The sequence below is a fragment of the Bombyx mandarina genome, chromosome 20 (genome assembly GCF_030267445.1).
Source record: "Bombyx mandarina strain Sakado chromosome 20, ASM3026744v2".
Taxonomy (NCBI): domain Eukaryota; kingdom Metazoa; phylum Arthropoda; class Insecta; order Lepidoptera; family Bombycidae; genus Bombyx; species Bombyx mandarina.
The window spans coordinates 3,374,741-3,392,308 of NC_143226.1; the positions used below are offsets into that span (position 1 = coordinate 3,374,741).

Consider the following 17,568-nt stretch of genomic DNA (forward strand, 5'->3'; position numbering starts at 1 on the left):
AAGGATATACAGGAAGAGGTAGACCTTAGAAGAAATGGATGGATTGCGTGAAAGATGATATGTGTAAGAGGGGAGTGAGCCAATAAATGGTATATGATAGAGGAGTATGGAAGGTTTTCTTCTGTTGCGCCAATCCCAGGTGACTGGGAGAAGGGCAGGAGAAAAAAATACTTATTTTCTGACGTCTAAAACTATACATTTCACTACTGCAGTTGATATGTTAATAGGGGTTGTATAGAAGCCTTTCTCGAGCATTACTTTACCGACCTTAACGCGAATATACTATAATATTAATTAAATATAATATATTATATAATATTAATTAAATATAGTATATTTAATATAATATATTAAATATACTATATGCATCAATTTATTAAACGCGTTTCGAGAAACCGCAATGTAACGAGTAGGTAGTTGCGACCACCACGTTGTTATCCATTGCGGGCAATGTAATACGCATTTGGTTGCTTAACAGTACCGGGCTAATCAAATCTATCTAACGTAGCCTGTCGCATATTAGTGGAAGCTACATATTCAATCAAAATAAAATTAAGTTTGTTGTCCTTACTATGTTAAAAATTTCGGACTCCATTTGCTCTGAACATAATTTGAAATATTAAAACTATGGACACGTTTAATGGACAACGTCGTCAACCAATCCACATGTTCTTTGTACAGTGAACTGCAAAAGCGTTTTGATAGTACAGTCGTAAAAATAACGCCATCTATTATCAATACGGCATTACTAATTTATTGGTATTATTATTTAACTGGAGGCCACGTTGTGCTATATTATTCGTGCTTATTACTGTAATTTGGACGATTTATTTATTGTATTGTAAATATGTATTGTTGATGTAATCTATACTTTATACTAATATATAAATTTACATTGGTTTTTACGGATGTTCCGTTATAACTACTGAACCGTGCATCCGATTCACTTGAAACTTGGCATCCATTTAGAAAATACATGTACTTAATGGATAGTCTAATATTGATATGAGTGTTGGACTCCCTACACCAGTTGCGGGGGCGTTAATGATTAGAATCTTTGTGGGGTGAGAAATGATAATGTTAATTTTAAATGCCCAGCGAAGCGGACGGGTACAGCTAGTTTACAATAATTTAATTTGTTTCGTCTTTAAATTGTCAATTTTATAATATTTTGGATCAGCGCCATCTAGCGTGTTTAAGAATTTCAAACTTAAGGTATTAATGCAATTCTGTAGCCGACTGTCCATTTCGTTCTACCCACACTTCCGTGAAATATGAGATCGGCTCACCTGAATGTAATCGACGCGTACTTTGTTCTCCTGCTTCTCGAGTGGAATCGGAGGAGTCAGGGTACTCATTGCGCCCGTGATTGTCTGAAATGTTCAACAACTACAATTAACTTCCATTCAACATTGAACGATCTCAATGTAAAATTTTCACTGTACCAACAAGGCGATGATACGTAGCTTATGAGTCCGCGCGCGTAGGTACTACCACCCCGCCTATTTCTGCCGTGAAGCAGTAATGCGTTTCGGTTTCTAGCGTGGGGCAGCCGTTGTAACTATACTGAGGTTTTAGAACTCATATCTCAAGGTGGGTGGCGGTATTTACGTTGTAGATATCTATCGGCTACAGTAACCACTTAACACTAGGTGAGCTGTGAAAAAAAATGACCCAATCATATCTGCCACATCATAAACTCCACCTTATACTTTAAGAAGCACACCGGCAACGCATTCCCGATCCTGCGGACAGAATGGAAAGCAGTCGACGTCGCCCCAAACACGTCATTTCGGATCCTCCCGATCCACTAAAGGTGCTTTTAGGTACCTCGAGCACCGGTCATCGTTCTTGTCGAACCCGTCGCTTGCGACGAAGGACTCAACGAGTAAATTAACCCATAGACACAGCTCACTGAGTTTCTCACCGGATCTTCTCAGTGGGTCGCGTTTCCGATCCGCTGGTAGATTCTGCGAAGCACGGCTCTTGCTAGGGTTCGTGTTAGCAACGTCGTCAGGTTTGAGCCCCGTGAGCTCACATACTAGTTAAGGTTACGCTGAAATAGCCTCTCAAGTCTCTCAGCTTAGGTAGGAAAAAAAAAACCGGCAACGTGACATGCTATGAACGAACTTACGAGTATAGCATCGCGGATATTCTTCTTGATGTCCTCAATCTTCTCCTTGCGCTCCTTGTCGGAGAAGCCGTTGACGTGCAAGATGCGCATCTGCTTCACGATCGTCGACTTCCCGGACTCGCCGGCTCCCAGCAGGAGAAGCCGGTGCGTCGCCCGATACAACTGGAATCGACAACGTTATACCTAATCGATTGCTTGGATTGACGATTGATTGATTAGCTATGCTGTTGGAAACTTTCGCCGCTTTATAGACTCAAAAAGTGCTAACATTTAACGGGTTCTCATTACGATTTTCACTCTGAGCATTTGTTTGAGATGATTACCATCGCACCGCCCGCCACCGGAGTAGAGTTCAACCATACTACCTGGAGCCACTGCGTTCATCCACAGTGCGTTTCCAGTGATCATTTTTGCGACGCACCATCCGGCTTTGGAATGAGCTTCCCCTACACGATACCCGAGCGCTATGACATGTTCTTAAAACGAGGCTTGTGGAGAATATTAAACTGTAGACAGCGGCTTGGCTCTGCCCCTGGCTTTGCTGACGTCCACGGGCAACGATAACCACTCATCATCAGTTATGACGTATGCTCATCTGCCTACAAGGGCAATAAAAAAATCGTGATCACGGGTCAACTGAAGATTGTGGCTAAGTTGTTAGGAGCAAACAAATCTATTCCTCATTCTGGTCCCTTTTTGAGTGTTGGAAATCGATTTCCCGAACTGACTCGAGTACCTGTTTATCCTTTTGCAGCTGCCTGGTGATGGCATCGCTGCGTCTCTTCTGTTTCTTGATGTCGTCGCCCTCGCTGCTCTTGCCGCCCGGTGACCCGAAGCAACCCATTGCAGACCACGCCGTCCACCTGACGTACAACGAAAACCATAATTCAAACAGGTGGGGGCAGAAATCAGTTAATATTACACCACATCATTGCTGTAAATCTGCATATTTCTGCCGTGAAGTAGCAACGCGTTTCGGTTTGTAGGGTGGGGCAGCCGTTGTAACTATACTGAGACCTTGGAGCTTATATCTCAAGGTGAGTGGCGGAATTTACGTTGTAGATGTCTATGCGCTCCGGTAACTATCTAACACTAGGTGGGACGTGAGCTCGTTCACCAACCTAAGCAATAAAATATACAAAAAAAAACTAAGTGCATTTTACCGAAACGCCAGTTGCGTTCGTTTTTTGGTGGATTCTGTGAAACCAGACAAATTGCTTAGGCATAAAAGACAGGATCAATCGAGTAGTTTTCTGGCCAAGAAGTCAATTAGTTCTAAGATATTTTGCGATACCCCTCTCTTACGTCCGAGTATACTAACATCGGCGACATTGGCTGACCGTTGGCCAACATCAGGTTATTCACTCAACCTACGCGGACCATCAGATTTATACGTGTCATGTGTAATTGATACTGGGATATTCGATTCGGTAACGTGAGAAACGCGAATCATACTTCCAAAACCGTGCCAAAACTTTCGAATTACAGCAAAAAATATATCAAAAATGCATCTCAATCGAATGGATTGTACAAGGCGAATTTTGTTGTGGGCCAAAAGCGATGCTAGGGAACAAGAAAGGGCAATTTACAAAAAAAACTATTTTTTTCTTTTTTTTATGATTGAAGGACAGGTGGCCGAGCAAAGGCTCAGCCAGGAGGGATGGGATTTGCTAGCAGCTGCCCGAGCGCCTCCAAAGGAGACCTAACAACTCAAGAGCAACTGCTTCGCGAATGAATCTACTACCGAATCAGAATCGCGACCCGCTGAGAAGATCCGGTGAGAAGCTCAGCGGGCTGATGCATGGGTTGGGTTGCACGTCGACCTCTTTGTCGAGTTCGACGCGTACGGTTACCGGGGTCCCGAAGCCTGCTCTTAGTAAAACTATATCTATTTGGTTTTAAAACAAAATAAACACAACGCTGAGGACGTCACGAATTGAAGCGATCCACTATCAAGTCAATGGTTAAGAATACTCGGTGCCAAGCCACTGGATACCGAGAAAAAAAATCTCTATAAACCACTTTGGAGGAAGGACGTGTTATAACGCAGGGGAATCCATTCCAGAGCCGGATGATATGCAAATGTAATCTCGACAAACGCACTGTGGGGAATGCAGGGATACAGCGTAGTCGGAACGAGAGTAACTTTGACGGATGGGATAATAAAAGCTTTGACGGAATCATTTCGAATAATTAATTCCTCAGAGAAACCTGTCGCAGATATGTATATAGTAGATAATTAGCTGGAGGGTAAGTTCCTAGTTTTGCCTATTAGAGATCGTTTAAAACCAAAGAAAGGTTTTGGACAAACCAAAGATCATTTCGAATAATTAATTCCTCAAAGAACTCTCTCGCAGATAGGTACATATTGTAGATAATTAGCTAGAGGGTACGTGTCTAGTTTTCCCTATTAGAGGTCGTATAAAACCAAAGAAAGGTTTTGGACAAACCAAAGATCATTTCAAATGATTAATTCCTCAGAGAAACCTGTCGCAGATATGTATATTGTAGATAATTAGCTAGAGGAAGCGTTCCTAGTTTTGCCTATTAGAGGTCGTTTAAAACCAAAGCTATTGGACAGACCATGGTTGGCTAGGCACACCGCTGAGACAGCATATGAAAATCTTAATTCCATTCTATACCACTTATTAGATTATAGATTCATGTGACCAAATGAACAGAAACATAGGCATTTCAATTCGACTACCCTGAATATCTGTCAAAAATTCACGTATGTGTACGCCAAGACCTTGTCTAGGTAAATTAACGAAAATCAATTTAAAATCAATAATCTGTTAATGATTCATCGGTTGTTATCGGCGTTCAATCAAACTGTAATTAGTACGGGAAGAATTCTTGCACACAGCAACCTTATTTAAATACAACAATTAACGGTGTATTTTGTACACTATCTATATATTAATACGTGAAGCAAAAACTTTGTATCCCTTTTTACGAAAATTGCGCGGACGGAGGAGTATGAAATTTTCCACGCTTATAGAGAATTTAGAGAAGAAGTGCACAATGCTAATATTTTTTTTAAATAATGCATAAAAGATACATTAAATCAATAAAGAAAACATTACATACACTACATACAATGTATTTGACGCACACACGCATGCATACTATTTATTGTCAAACTTTTGTTCTTGACGTCTGTGGTCAAATTGAGAATAGATTAAATATTGTTTGTCTTTATTAAAGAAAATTTATAGAGTAGTCTCGACGAAATTTGTGATTATAGAAGTATAAAATACAATCATAATAGTGTACAAACTTACAATTTCAAATAATTATAGTCGAATTTCGACTACTACGACCTCTAGTCTTATCTAATTTCACATGCAGAGCGTAGGGTTCACGATCCCACCATTTCTGCTACTATGAAATCACGAGTTCCAATAGAGATTTCGACTAAATCTTCTCGCATTAAAACTGTTTAATCTCAAAACTTACTAATTTTACAGGAGAGTATTCAAAGGTTTTATATGTGATATTTTTAATATTAATCATCTTTGCAACATTTATTTTTTATTTTTTACCAGTTACATTATCTGTCTTTTAAAGTAAGATAAAATTATATATTAATTTTGTTAATAGTAGTCGAAACATAGATAAACTAAACAAAAAAAACTAAAACTAAACTACGCTCTTTTCATAGTATTTATGAGAAAAATACTGGTGATAGATAGATACCAAATGTTTACGCATATTAACTCAATTTCGAATATTTTTGGAAATTGTACACTTTTAATGCGAAAAGGCTAAATGTTTCGGGAGAATTTGGCATTAAATTAGCTATGGCATGGGCACGTTGACGATTCTAGTGAATAACAAATTTATAGGTACAGGAATTTGGCTATGTCTTTGCATGCACAATTTGCAAGCAGTCCTGATTGAAATATACCATTATCATGTCATTGTCGGGCTCAGCCTTGAGGTTCACTGAACACGCGCAGACAACGAACGAATCAATAAGTAGACAAGAAGACTATAAATAAAAAATAAAAAACTCAAAAAATATCAAACTCAAGAATGCATCTACAATTATTTTTTTCAGTGTCGAAACAATTCAGTTGAGATCAAAAGAGTTTCACTCATAAGTAGTGTAGTTAGTCTTCACAAACTTTTGCTAAACAAACGCTACGTACAAAGGAGCACGGTATAAAAATGCCGAAACGAGACGGACGACCTCACATGTCCGTCGGCCGGCCATTCAATCGTTTCCATCGTGTTTTAGTGACGTTCAATTTTCCTACACGATGAAAAATAATAATAATTTTTTTACAAAAAAAAAAAAAACCTTTTATATTTTTACTAGCTTTTGCCCGCGACTACGTCTTCGTGGAATAGTTCCTTTGGCATAACGCTAAATTTTACCCGCCTCTTCATTTACGTAGAAAGTGAAAATATTTTGGAATAATAGAATGTTAAAGAGTAATTTAAGGTACTAAATTCAAGCTTTTTAACCGACTGCAAAAGAGACTCTCATACGTCAGACAGATACCGATAGGTACAGAGAAGACGCTCATACATTACTTTAGCGAAACTTTAACCGTTTCCGCAGCGCACGCAGTGGAAGCTCTCAAATGGGATTAAAACCCCGATTTTGAAACATTCTTTATTGGTGCTCCGCTTGCATTGGTCTTAGCGTGATGTTAAATAGCCTATAGCCTTCCTCGATAAATGAGCAAATCTCACCCCTCCTGCCTGAGCCTTTGCTCGCCCGACTGCCCTGATAAAACTGGAAAGGCCTCCTTAACTAGTAGGTGAGCTCACGGGGCTCAAACCAGACGACGTTGCTAACACGAGCCCTAGCAAGAGCCGTGCTTCGAACAATCTACCACCGGATCGGAAACGCGACCAACTGAGAAGATCCGGCGAGAAACTCAGTGGGCTGTGTCTGTGGGTTAATTTACTCGTCGAGCCCTTTGTTACAAGCGACGGGTTCGACCAGAACGATGACCGGTGCTTGAGGTACCTAAAAGCACCGTTAGTGGATCGGGAAGATCCGAAATGACGTGTTTTGGGCGACGTTGACTGCTTTCCATTCTGTCCGCAGGATCGGGAACGCCGGGCCACCAGTAACTTCTCAAACATAACAAAAAAATTGTAAAGCAAGCCCTTACTGACCCGCAGTACGAGCGTCTCGTTAAATACGCCCATCCCTACACAACGCCTGTAGGGCTATTTAACCGACAATTGTTCCGTGCCGGCAATACTGCAAATACGTTAATGGCCTCATTATGCGGATGCCTTTTGTCGTCGCTTCGGCCAATATGCAAAGCGATTTCGGTAACCGATTTGATCTCGAAACGTTCGGCCGGCTCGCTGTCTCGCATATTCGCACGACGGATTTCGTCATGGTGGCCGTGGTTATCTTCTAATGAAAATCGTTTTAGGCGACATTGCGATGATGAATTGAAACAGACAAAAATATCACTGAGACTAGCTGACTCGGCAGACTTCGTAGTGCCTCAATCGATAAATAAAAGACACATCAAGGGGACACATCAAAGGAAAAACAAAATTGTTATTTTTATTTAATTCCGAGCAGTTTCATATTTATCTACCTTTTAAACCTTCTCTGGACTTCCACAAATAATTCAAGACCAAAATTAACCAAATCGGTACAACCGTTCTCGAGTTTTAGCGAGTGTAACGAACAGCAATTAATTTATATATATATCACTAATAATTTAAGTAAAGAAACAATTTTCAAATGTACTTATGTATCTAAAATTTTTGTCCGTGGTCAAATCTGACTAGAAGAAATTACTAAAAATAATTTTACTTTGGGTAACCTACATACAATGACCCTAAAAGCAAGAATTTTCACCTGAGAACGGGTATTGTACGATTTTAATTGCACCGATAATGTGCTCTCCTTTGACGATAGAGCTCTGCGCTTTTCCTTAAGATTTCCTCGAAGGCTCTTTAATTAAGTCGCGAATAATGTACACAAGATTCCACTCGCATTCATCAAAACGAACCGAGTAACGAAGGCAGACCTGAAGAATGTCACTCCTAATCTCGGCTAATCCTTACTTAAAAGCAAAAGTGTTCGGACGTTTCACTCCACTTACGTATTGACTGCCGTGCTCTAAGAACGATATATCTTCTTGATATTTTCATGAATTTGGGAACGACAAATTACATTGATTTATATTTTGCGCAATTTGAAAAAATCAGAATCGAGTCCCGTGTTAAGAGTCAAAATCACCCAGTTAAATCGAAAGGATTGGGCATGTTGATCTATTCTATACTAATATATATATATTATATATATAATTATAAAGAGGAAAGATTTGTTTGTTTGTTTGTTTCGAATAGGCTCCGAAACTACTGGACCGATTTGAAAAATTCTTTTTCCATTAGAAGCCGACATTGTCCCTGATGAACATAGGCTACTTTTTTTATTTATTTTTTTTATTTTTATTTTTTTGGTTTCATGTGTGTTTTAATGTTTCCGAAGCGAAGCGAGGGCGGGTCGCTAGTATGGTATAAAACCAGACAAATTGTGGTATTTCAAACGGGCGTCAGGGCAGAAAAACCCCAGATTATGTGAGTTGTCGTTGCCTAAAGGATAAGACGTCCGGTGCATTCGTGTTGAAGCGATGCACCGGTGTTCGAATCCCGCAGGCGGGTACCAATTTTTCTAATGAAATACGTACTCAACAAATGTTCACGATTGACTTCCACGGTGAAGGAATAACATCGTGTAATAAAAATCAAACCCGCAAAATTATAATTTGCGTAATTACTGGTGGTAGGACCGCTTGTGAGTCCGCGCGGGTAGGTACCACCACCCTGCCTATTTCTGCCGTGAAGCAGTAATGCGTTTCGGTTTGAAGGGTAGGGCAGCCGTTGTAACTATACTTGAAACTTTAAAACTTATATCTCAAGATGGGTGGCGCATTTACATTGTAGATGTATATGGGCTCCAGTAACCACTTAACACCAGGTGGGCTGTAAGCTCGTCCACTCATCTAAGCAATAAAAAAAAGTAGAAGCCCACATTCCAGCAACTAAATTACTAGGCTCATTACCTCGGCCTTTCTCTCAATACTGTGAAGAGATCAATGGAATGAATCAGCAGACATTCTACATCTGATTAAGCCCAGTATTATGACGTTGAAGGCCTGTGCCAATTTAAAAAAAAAAGCATCTTAAGGAGCTTATTTGGTCTCCGACATGATTTAGTTCTATACGCCTTCGCTAATAGTGTAATAATATTTTTTTATTGCCCTTTATTGAGCATACGGCCCACCTGATAGTGAGGGGTTACCGTCGCCCATGGACTACAGCAATGCTAGGGGCAGAGCCAAGCTGCCTACCGTTAAGTACTCTCCACAAGACTCGTTTGAAGAAGGACATGTTATAGCGCTCGAGAAACACCAATAACACATTATTATTTACAGTAATTCATCTCAATCTCGTGAACGAATGCGAAAATGCAAAGACGAACTTCCGAACAGCAATGTTGACATTGAGTACAAAACAAACACTACGTGTGCAGTACAACAGTACGTGTGCGGATGCCACCCGCAAACACGATTCAGTATTCCTAGGTACGCTACTTACCTACCTGAATAAATTGGATACGTTCGGTACAACGTCGTCCTTATACGTTACGGACGAGTTTATTCAAGGAGGAGCCAAGCCGCAGTGACGTCATACTGTCACCGCTCATTAGTGTCATTACAGACGCCCATATCGGACGAGACCATAAAATTTAGTGAATGATGAGGATGTGTCACGTAGCAATATATGCGCGATAAAAACGCAGTCAGTTACGTTTTGACGGGAGCTTTTAGTTTATTTTTTCATGTGAACCGTCCTCTACTGTACTAGGTACACTAGTTTACAAAAAACGCAAATGGTAAAAGGTCGCCGTCGCCCTAAGCACGTCACTTCGGATCCGCCTGATCACTATCGGTGCTTTTAGGTACGTCAAGCACCGGTTTTTTTTCCTACCATAGCCTTGAGAGGCTATATCAGCGTAGCCTTAACTAGTAGGTGAGCTCACGGGGCTCAAACCAGATGACGTTGCTAACACGAACCCTAGCAAGAGCCGTGCTTCGCAGAGTCTACCAACGGATCGTACTTGAGGTACCTGGAAGCATCGTTAGTAGATCGGGAGGATCCGAGATGACGTGACAAGCACCGGTCACCGTTCTCGTCGAACCCGTCGCTTGCGACAAAGGGCTCCACCAGTAAATTAACCCTTAGACACAGCCCACTGAGTTTCCCGCCGGATATTCTCAGTGGATCGCGTTTCCGATCCGGCGATAGATTCTGTGAAGCACTGCTCTTGCTAGGGCTAGTGTTAGCAACGTCCTCAGTTTAGAGCCCTGTGAGCTCACCTAATCGTCCGGTTACGCTAGCGTAAACTCCTAACAAGAGATAAATTAAAAACATTAAGACAAGAATACAATGCATTTGTTATTTTGATAAGGGTTAATTGAACGCTATGCTTAAATCTCGTTTAGTGTTAAGTCGGTATCAAAATAATCAAGTAACAAACACGTACACATATTTTTTTTTAATAATTGCTTGTTTTTCTTGATTTCAAATTTGTACCAGCTTACAAATTAATGGTATAACAGTCCATTTATTTGTTCTTTTCGATGTTTTTAGTGAATAAAGAAAGACATAAAACATTCCCACTGTGCTTTCGTTAGACTCATAAAAGTGTTAAATAGTAAAATAATTTTATGCATTTTTATATGAACGAAACGCGGGAATATTGTGCAAGTGAAACTTTCCTACTAAAATTTCTCAATTGACGTCGAAGACCGCATTAAAATCCTTTCACGAGTTTTCGAATTATAACTCAATACAAAGAAAATACGAAATGCGATTTTCATTTTAAACACTTTTCCAGAAAGAAGTTTTTCCTTTGAAATCACTCAATTAATTATTTTAGTGTAGCTGGAAGTTTCATTATTACATTTGTAACAGAATTCACCATCGCTCGTGGACATTGGCAATACCCGTAATATAATTTAGCGATAAGCAGCGGCTTGGCTCTGCCGCTAGCATTGCTGACGTCCATGGGCGACGGTAACCGCTCACCATCAGGTGGATCAAATGCACGTCTGCCGAGGAGGGCAATAAAAAAAACCCTGAAACACACTCCTGCCTATCCATAGCGAAATGAATGCTTCCAAGAGGCCACTTCAAGACCCTGGTCGAATTTTAATAATGCTCGTTTGAACGTATCAATGATTCGCGGCAGAAACGGGCTGGAGGGTTATGTTGCAAGCCAGATTTTGTTTCTTTTTACTTGTGTTTTTTATATATCTTTTTAGCTCGTGATGTGTATAGTGAGCCTAATAACATAAAAAAAAAAAAAAAAATACTTTATGAAGTTCTTACCCATTATCGAACACTATGGAGGAAAGTCGCATGTGGTCGCGATCCTTAGCAGTGAGGGAACGATGATGAAGAAAAACGCAAATATATATGTAAATAATATTTTTTTAAGTAATTTGAACAAACCTCAAGACGTGACCTCAACTTGAAAATTTACATACATATAAAGCACTGTTGACAATCTATCTATCAGCCAACAGACGTCCACTGCTCGACAAAGTGATTTTATGACCTGGTAACTAAGACCTTTAAGTAATGTCTTATTTTAATTTATGTTCTTATTTTTATGAAAAATGATAATATAGAGTGAAATGAAATGAAAATGATTAATTTGAGACATTAATCAATTGGGATGAAATTAAATGAAATGAGATGATATGGGATGAAATATAATCTTAGTAAAATGGTGGTCATTTACTAATATTTTTTCAGTGGACTTTTTGGAGGATCCCGAGAAGTTGCGTCCAGCGGCTTTGTTTCATTTTCCCACATTTGTGCACTTTCACAGATATTAATCAGTTAATAAACCACCGTTATTACACATTTAAACCTGAAGAAACACTAAATAGACAAAATAAAACAAATCACACAACTTCACTCCTCGCGTTCCCGCCAAAAATTCACACAATAATTTTATTATAATAAGTACTTGTACCGTCAAAGAATCCTCACCAAGAAAAAAAAATTACATATTAAAGGCATTCCGGTATCAATGAGTTTCAATTGTATAGTAGTATAACGATTGCTTCGCCGTAGAAATAGAGAGAAGGAAAACCACCCTGAATATTCTGAGCCTGTTTCTGCCGCGAATTAGTAGTGCGGTTCGATTTGAAGGGTGGGGCAGCAGTTGTACTGTTGAAACTGAGACCTTACAACTCATGTCTCGAGGTGGGTGGCGGCATTTACGTTGTCGATGTCTATGGGCTCCGGTAACCAGTTAACACCAGGTGGGCCGTAAGCTTGCCCAATCATCTAAGCAATAAAAATAAAACAAATCGGCAGATATTGTTGGTTTCGTTTCTATCACACGCTATTATTCCTTCGCAGAGAAAGATATTCGTGCAAATCTGCTTAAGTCCGTATTTCATTAGAAAAACTGTTACTCGGGGATTTTAACATTGACATAGTCACATCACACACAAGTAGACAGAGCGTCTTTTTTTTGCTTCTCTCCAGGACGGACTTTTGAATATTTTACCAACTACCGTCAACTAAAAAGAAAAACATAAAAGATGTGATATGAAATAACAAGTAGCCGGATAAAATTTTATAGTGACGAACCGAGCGTAGCGATGATATAACAATAAGAATTAATCACACAAAGCTTTATAAGCGAAATAAGCGACGGACTGCGACCGGTAATGGACCCACTCTACTTTTAGCCTCGGCTATTCCCTGTGGGAATTTACTTTGAACGGAAACTGTTGATACGTAAGGTATGAAGGGACGTCTTATACTAGGGTTCCTGTAATAAGAATCAAACAGCATGGTTTGGTTCGCTATTTAATTCACTTTATATGAAAATTTTCATTGACAAAGTTGACAGACATCGAGTTGTGTTGAGGAATTGTTTTAGACGATATTATTGTCTTCGCGTCACCATAGCACCGCTCAGATTGTGTTCGTCCACAGTGTGCAGTTTCCACAGAGCCCTATACCGGTGGTAGGACCTCTTGTGAGTCCGCGCGGGTAGGTACCACCACCCTGTCTATTTCTGCCGTGAAGCAGTAATGCGTTTCGGCTTGAAGGGCGGGGCAGCCGTTGTAACTATACTTGAGACCTTATAGAACTTATATCTCAAGGTGGGTGGCGCATTTAAGTTGTAGATGTCTATGGGCTCCAGTAACCACTTAAGGTGTGCTGTGAGCTTGTCCAACCATCTAAACAATAAAAAAAAACAATAAAAAAAAATACTATGTAGCTGCGTCAAATGTATTACCACCCTGCCCATTCTGCCGCGATGTACTAACGCGTTCCGATTTGAAGGGTGGGGTGACTTAGAACTCATGTTTATCTTGTGTGAGTCTATAAGTCCCCTATAACCCCTAAACATCAAGTGGATCGTTAGCTCATTAACCAGTCTAAGTAAACAAAAAAAAACAAAAAATATTTATATAAACAAAATGGGTAAAACACAGACACATCAACACTAACGATAGATCAGACTTAAATATATTCCATGCGCATTTCATAAATTAAAGTACAACAAGCTACTTTCACGTAATACTTATAACATGTACATATATATAATATATAGAGGCATGCTCCGGCTCCGCTCGGGTCTTTAACAATAATTTCAACGATATTTGACGTTGTTTTATTTTTTTAAATAAAATAACACTTATTGTTGGCTAACTATGATAGTTAGACATATGCTGTCGCAATACTTTTTGTAAATAATAATGTGTTCTACAAAGTCGTAGTACATTATTTTATTCTATCATCAATAGTTTTCGCAGGGCACGCCATGTAAAGAATATTTTAGGTATTTTTTTACACCTCGAATTACATTATTGGAGTTTTAGTAAGGATTCCTAATTTTTTCCAAAAAAGATTATAGCCTGTGTCACTCGGGAATAGTGTAGCTTCCAAACAGTGAAATAATTTCTCAAACCGGTTCAGTAGTTTCGGAGCCTATTCAATACAAACAAACAAACAAATCTTTCCTCTTTATAATATTATATAGTATAGAAGTATACATATATAAAAAAATCACAGTTCGTGTTAGCCGCTACACTTTCGTCAAACATATCCTATTGTCCGACATCCACGCTCGGCGCGGACCCGGAATTTAAATCAGTTAACACCATGCCTTATTATGTTGGCTTGTGCGTTATGTAATTATAAGAGTGTCTCGTTTTAAACATTAGCCAATGACAAGGACAAACTACTACTAGTCTAGTATGTGAAATTTTGTTTAGTTGGACATACTTAATATATTGTTGCGAGCGTATGTTATATGATTAGTGATTGTTTCTATTCTACCTATATAGTTAGATAGTTTAAATAATATTTCCTAAGATATTTGGTAACATAAGAGGATTCTGAGTTTTTAACGCGTTATTTTTATTTTTCCTACCTATTCTAGTAACCTCAAGGGATTATTCTAGATTCACCGAATCTACTGGTGAGCTCACGGGGCTCAATCCTGACGATGTTGCTAACACGAACCCTACCAAGTGCCGTGCTTCGCAGAATCTACTCCCGGATCAGAAACGCGACCCACTGAGAAGATCCGGCGAGAAACTCAGTGGGCTGTGTCTGAGGGTTAATTAACTCGTCGAGCCCTTCGTCGCAAGCGACGGGTTCGGCGAGGACGGTGTCCGGTGCTTGTGGTGCCTAAAAGCACCGTTAATGGATCCGTAATGACTTGTTTTGGGCGACGTCGACTGTTTACCATTCGGTCTACAGGATCGGGTATGTATACATCATAAAACACCTGTTAGAGCATCAAATAGCAATGAGTAATAGCATCTCGAATCTCGTCTTCCTCGCCGAGTCGTCCATAAATAATGTCCCATCGATTAATGCATACTTTCGTCCTGTGGTATATTAATTACAAATATTATGTATGATATGTGAATTTGTTCGTTTGATTTTGGTTTTTAGCAGAAACACTTACATAATTAAATTCAAACGAAATTTTTAAAGTTCCTATTTCATCTAGAAAACACCATGTGAGGTTTAAAAAAAAACCGTGATTATTTAATTTTAAACGGATACTTAAAATAATTCAAATTCAAATTCAAAATCATTTATTTCAACTTGGATGTCATCAAAAACACACTTGTTGAATGTCAAAATGTAAAAGAAAATGTTAACTCTACCACCGGTTCCAAAAAAAGCTACAGTCCTGAGAAGAACCGGCGAAACAAACTCGGCGGGCTTTTTTTTTTTTTTTGGATTTTCTCAAATATTTTCTTTTTTTTTTAAAACAAGAAAACATATTTACAGTATACGAAAAAACAAGTCAAAAAAATACAATTCAAATGAAATGAAAAATGAAAAGACCAGGAGCGAACGCCTCATTCCCACGTAGTGCCATCTAGTAAAAAATCCTTAACTTTATAATATGCCTTGTTGCACAAACGTTCCTTGACAGTTTTCTTAAATCTATGAACAGGTAGTAGTTGAACGTTTTGTGGGATCTTGTTGAAAAGTTGTACACCCAGCCCCCTGAAAGAGTTGCTTATTTTCTTAATTCGAGCCGCCGGCAACGCAAGCCTATGTTTGTTCCTAGTGTTCACATTATGCAAATCGCAGACTCTGGGGAATTCTAATAATAATAATAATAATATGTATGTAATATGCAAACAAACTTTGTTTGCGTCATTTAAAACAATTTGTATCTAGTGAGAAAATATTGTTGACAACAAGAAAAGCGTGCCCCGAGATAATACAGATGTGTTATTCGTTAATATCTGCTTTTAGCTCTGCTTATGGAAATTTTCGAGGGTAGGAAATTATTTTATTTTTCTTAATCTTTGAATAGAAATAATCTTATATGTATTTATAATGCAATAACTGCAGATCGATGATGTACTAAAAGTTTAATTTTTTATTATATCAAGTGGTCAAAGGCTGGTTTAAGCGCCATTTTTGCAACTTTACAAAAGAGGCATTTAGAGTTTAAAATTTGGAAAAAATATCATGACAAAAAAAAAACTTTTTTTTATTGCTTAGATGGGTGGACGACGTCACAGCCCACCTGGTGTTAAGTGGTTACTGGAGCCCATAGACATCTACGACGTAAATTCGCCACCCACCTCGAGATATAAGTTCTAAGGTCTCAGTATAGTTACAACGGCTGCCCCACCCTTCAAACCGAAACGCATTACTGCTTCACGGCACAAATAGGCAGGGTGGTGGTACCTACCCGCGCGGACTCATAAGAGGTCCTACCACCAGTAGTAAGCTTTTTTAATATAGTTAACTCAACTGAATTGAGTTCAATTAAAAACATCGAACTATTGATGCTAATCTATACTAATCTATACTTAATATTATAAAGAGGAAAGATTTGTTTGTTTGTTTGTATTGAATAGGCTCCGAAACTACTGAACCGATTTGAAAAATTATTTCACTGTTTGGAAGCTACACTATTTCCGAGTGACATAGGCTATAATCTTTTTTGAAAAAAATTAGAGACCCTTACTAAAACTCCAATAATGTAACTCAAGATGTAAAAAAATTACCTAAAATATTCTTTACATCGCGTGCTCTGCGAAAACTATTGATGATAGAATAAAATAATGTACTACGACTTTGTAGAACACATTATTATTTACAAAAAGTATCGTTATAGCTATGCCGCAATAAGTTTTTTTTTTTTTTAAAACAACCTCAAATATCGTTGAAATTTTTATTACAGACCCGAGCGGGCTGCTTATACTAAATAAAGCGGACCTTTAATTACAAACATTGCGAAGCCAAAAAGCATTTCACCCCTCGATATACAAATGTATAATGCAATATATTGTTTTTTTTCATACACATGTTCACTAAAAACTCCAATTTATCTATATACGTGAAGCAAAAACTTTGTGGGTACTCCGTTTTACGAAAATTGAGCGGACGGAGGAGTATGACATTTCCACACTTATAGAGAATATGGAGGAGTGCAGAATGCAATTTTTTTTAAAGTTAATAATAAAAAAACATTAAACACATTACCATGTATTTGACACACCCATGCATATAGGTATACTTTTTTGTTCAAAGTTTAATTCTGTGGTCAAATTAAGAATAGATAAGTATATTTTGTCTTTAATATTATTTGTCTGTAGCCTTGGCGAAATCCGTGATCATAAAAGTCAAGTCTTTGACAATAGAACCATAAATAATGTTCAAACTTAAAGTTTCAATTAATAATTATGGTCGAATTTCGACCGTTAGGTACCACTAGTAATAAATAAATGAAGGGTTTCATTTGTATGTGTGTATTGTGCTTGTAGAGATATACGACAAAGGGAAGATCTTCCACCGAGCGGGTGATATTGCTCGGCAGACCGACGGTCCGAATGTTGTTGTTCGGAACTTGTATATATGCAAGC

General features: G+C 38.6%; 1 protein-coding gene across 2 annotated transcripts in view; it reads right to left on the minus strand.

The window, feature by feature from the left end:
- Nucleotides 1-17,568, minus strand: part of LOC149500637 (guanine nucleotide-binding protein G(s) subunit alpha) — a 35,245-nt gene that overhangs the window by 6,901 nt on the left and 10,776 nt on the right. For both annotated transcript variants that reach the window (XM_089735901.1, XM_089735900.1), the window contains exons 3-5: nt 2,871-2,997; nt 2,135-2,296; nt 1,290-1,373 (exon numbers count right to left, since the gene is read on the minus strand). In XM_089735901.1, coding sequence (XP_089592027.1) covers nt 1,290-1,373; nt 2,135-2,296; nt 2,871-2,978 — 354 coding nt within the window. In that variant the 5' untranslated portion in view covers nt 2,979-2,997. The remainder of the gene's footprint in view (nt 1-1,289; nt 1,374-2,134; nt 2,297-2,870; nt 2,998-17,568) is intronic.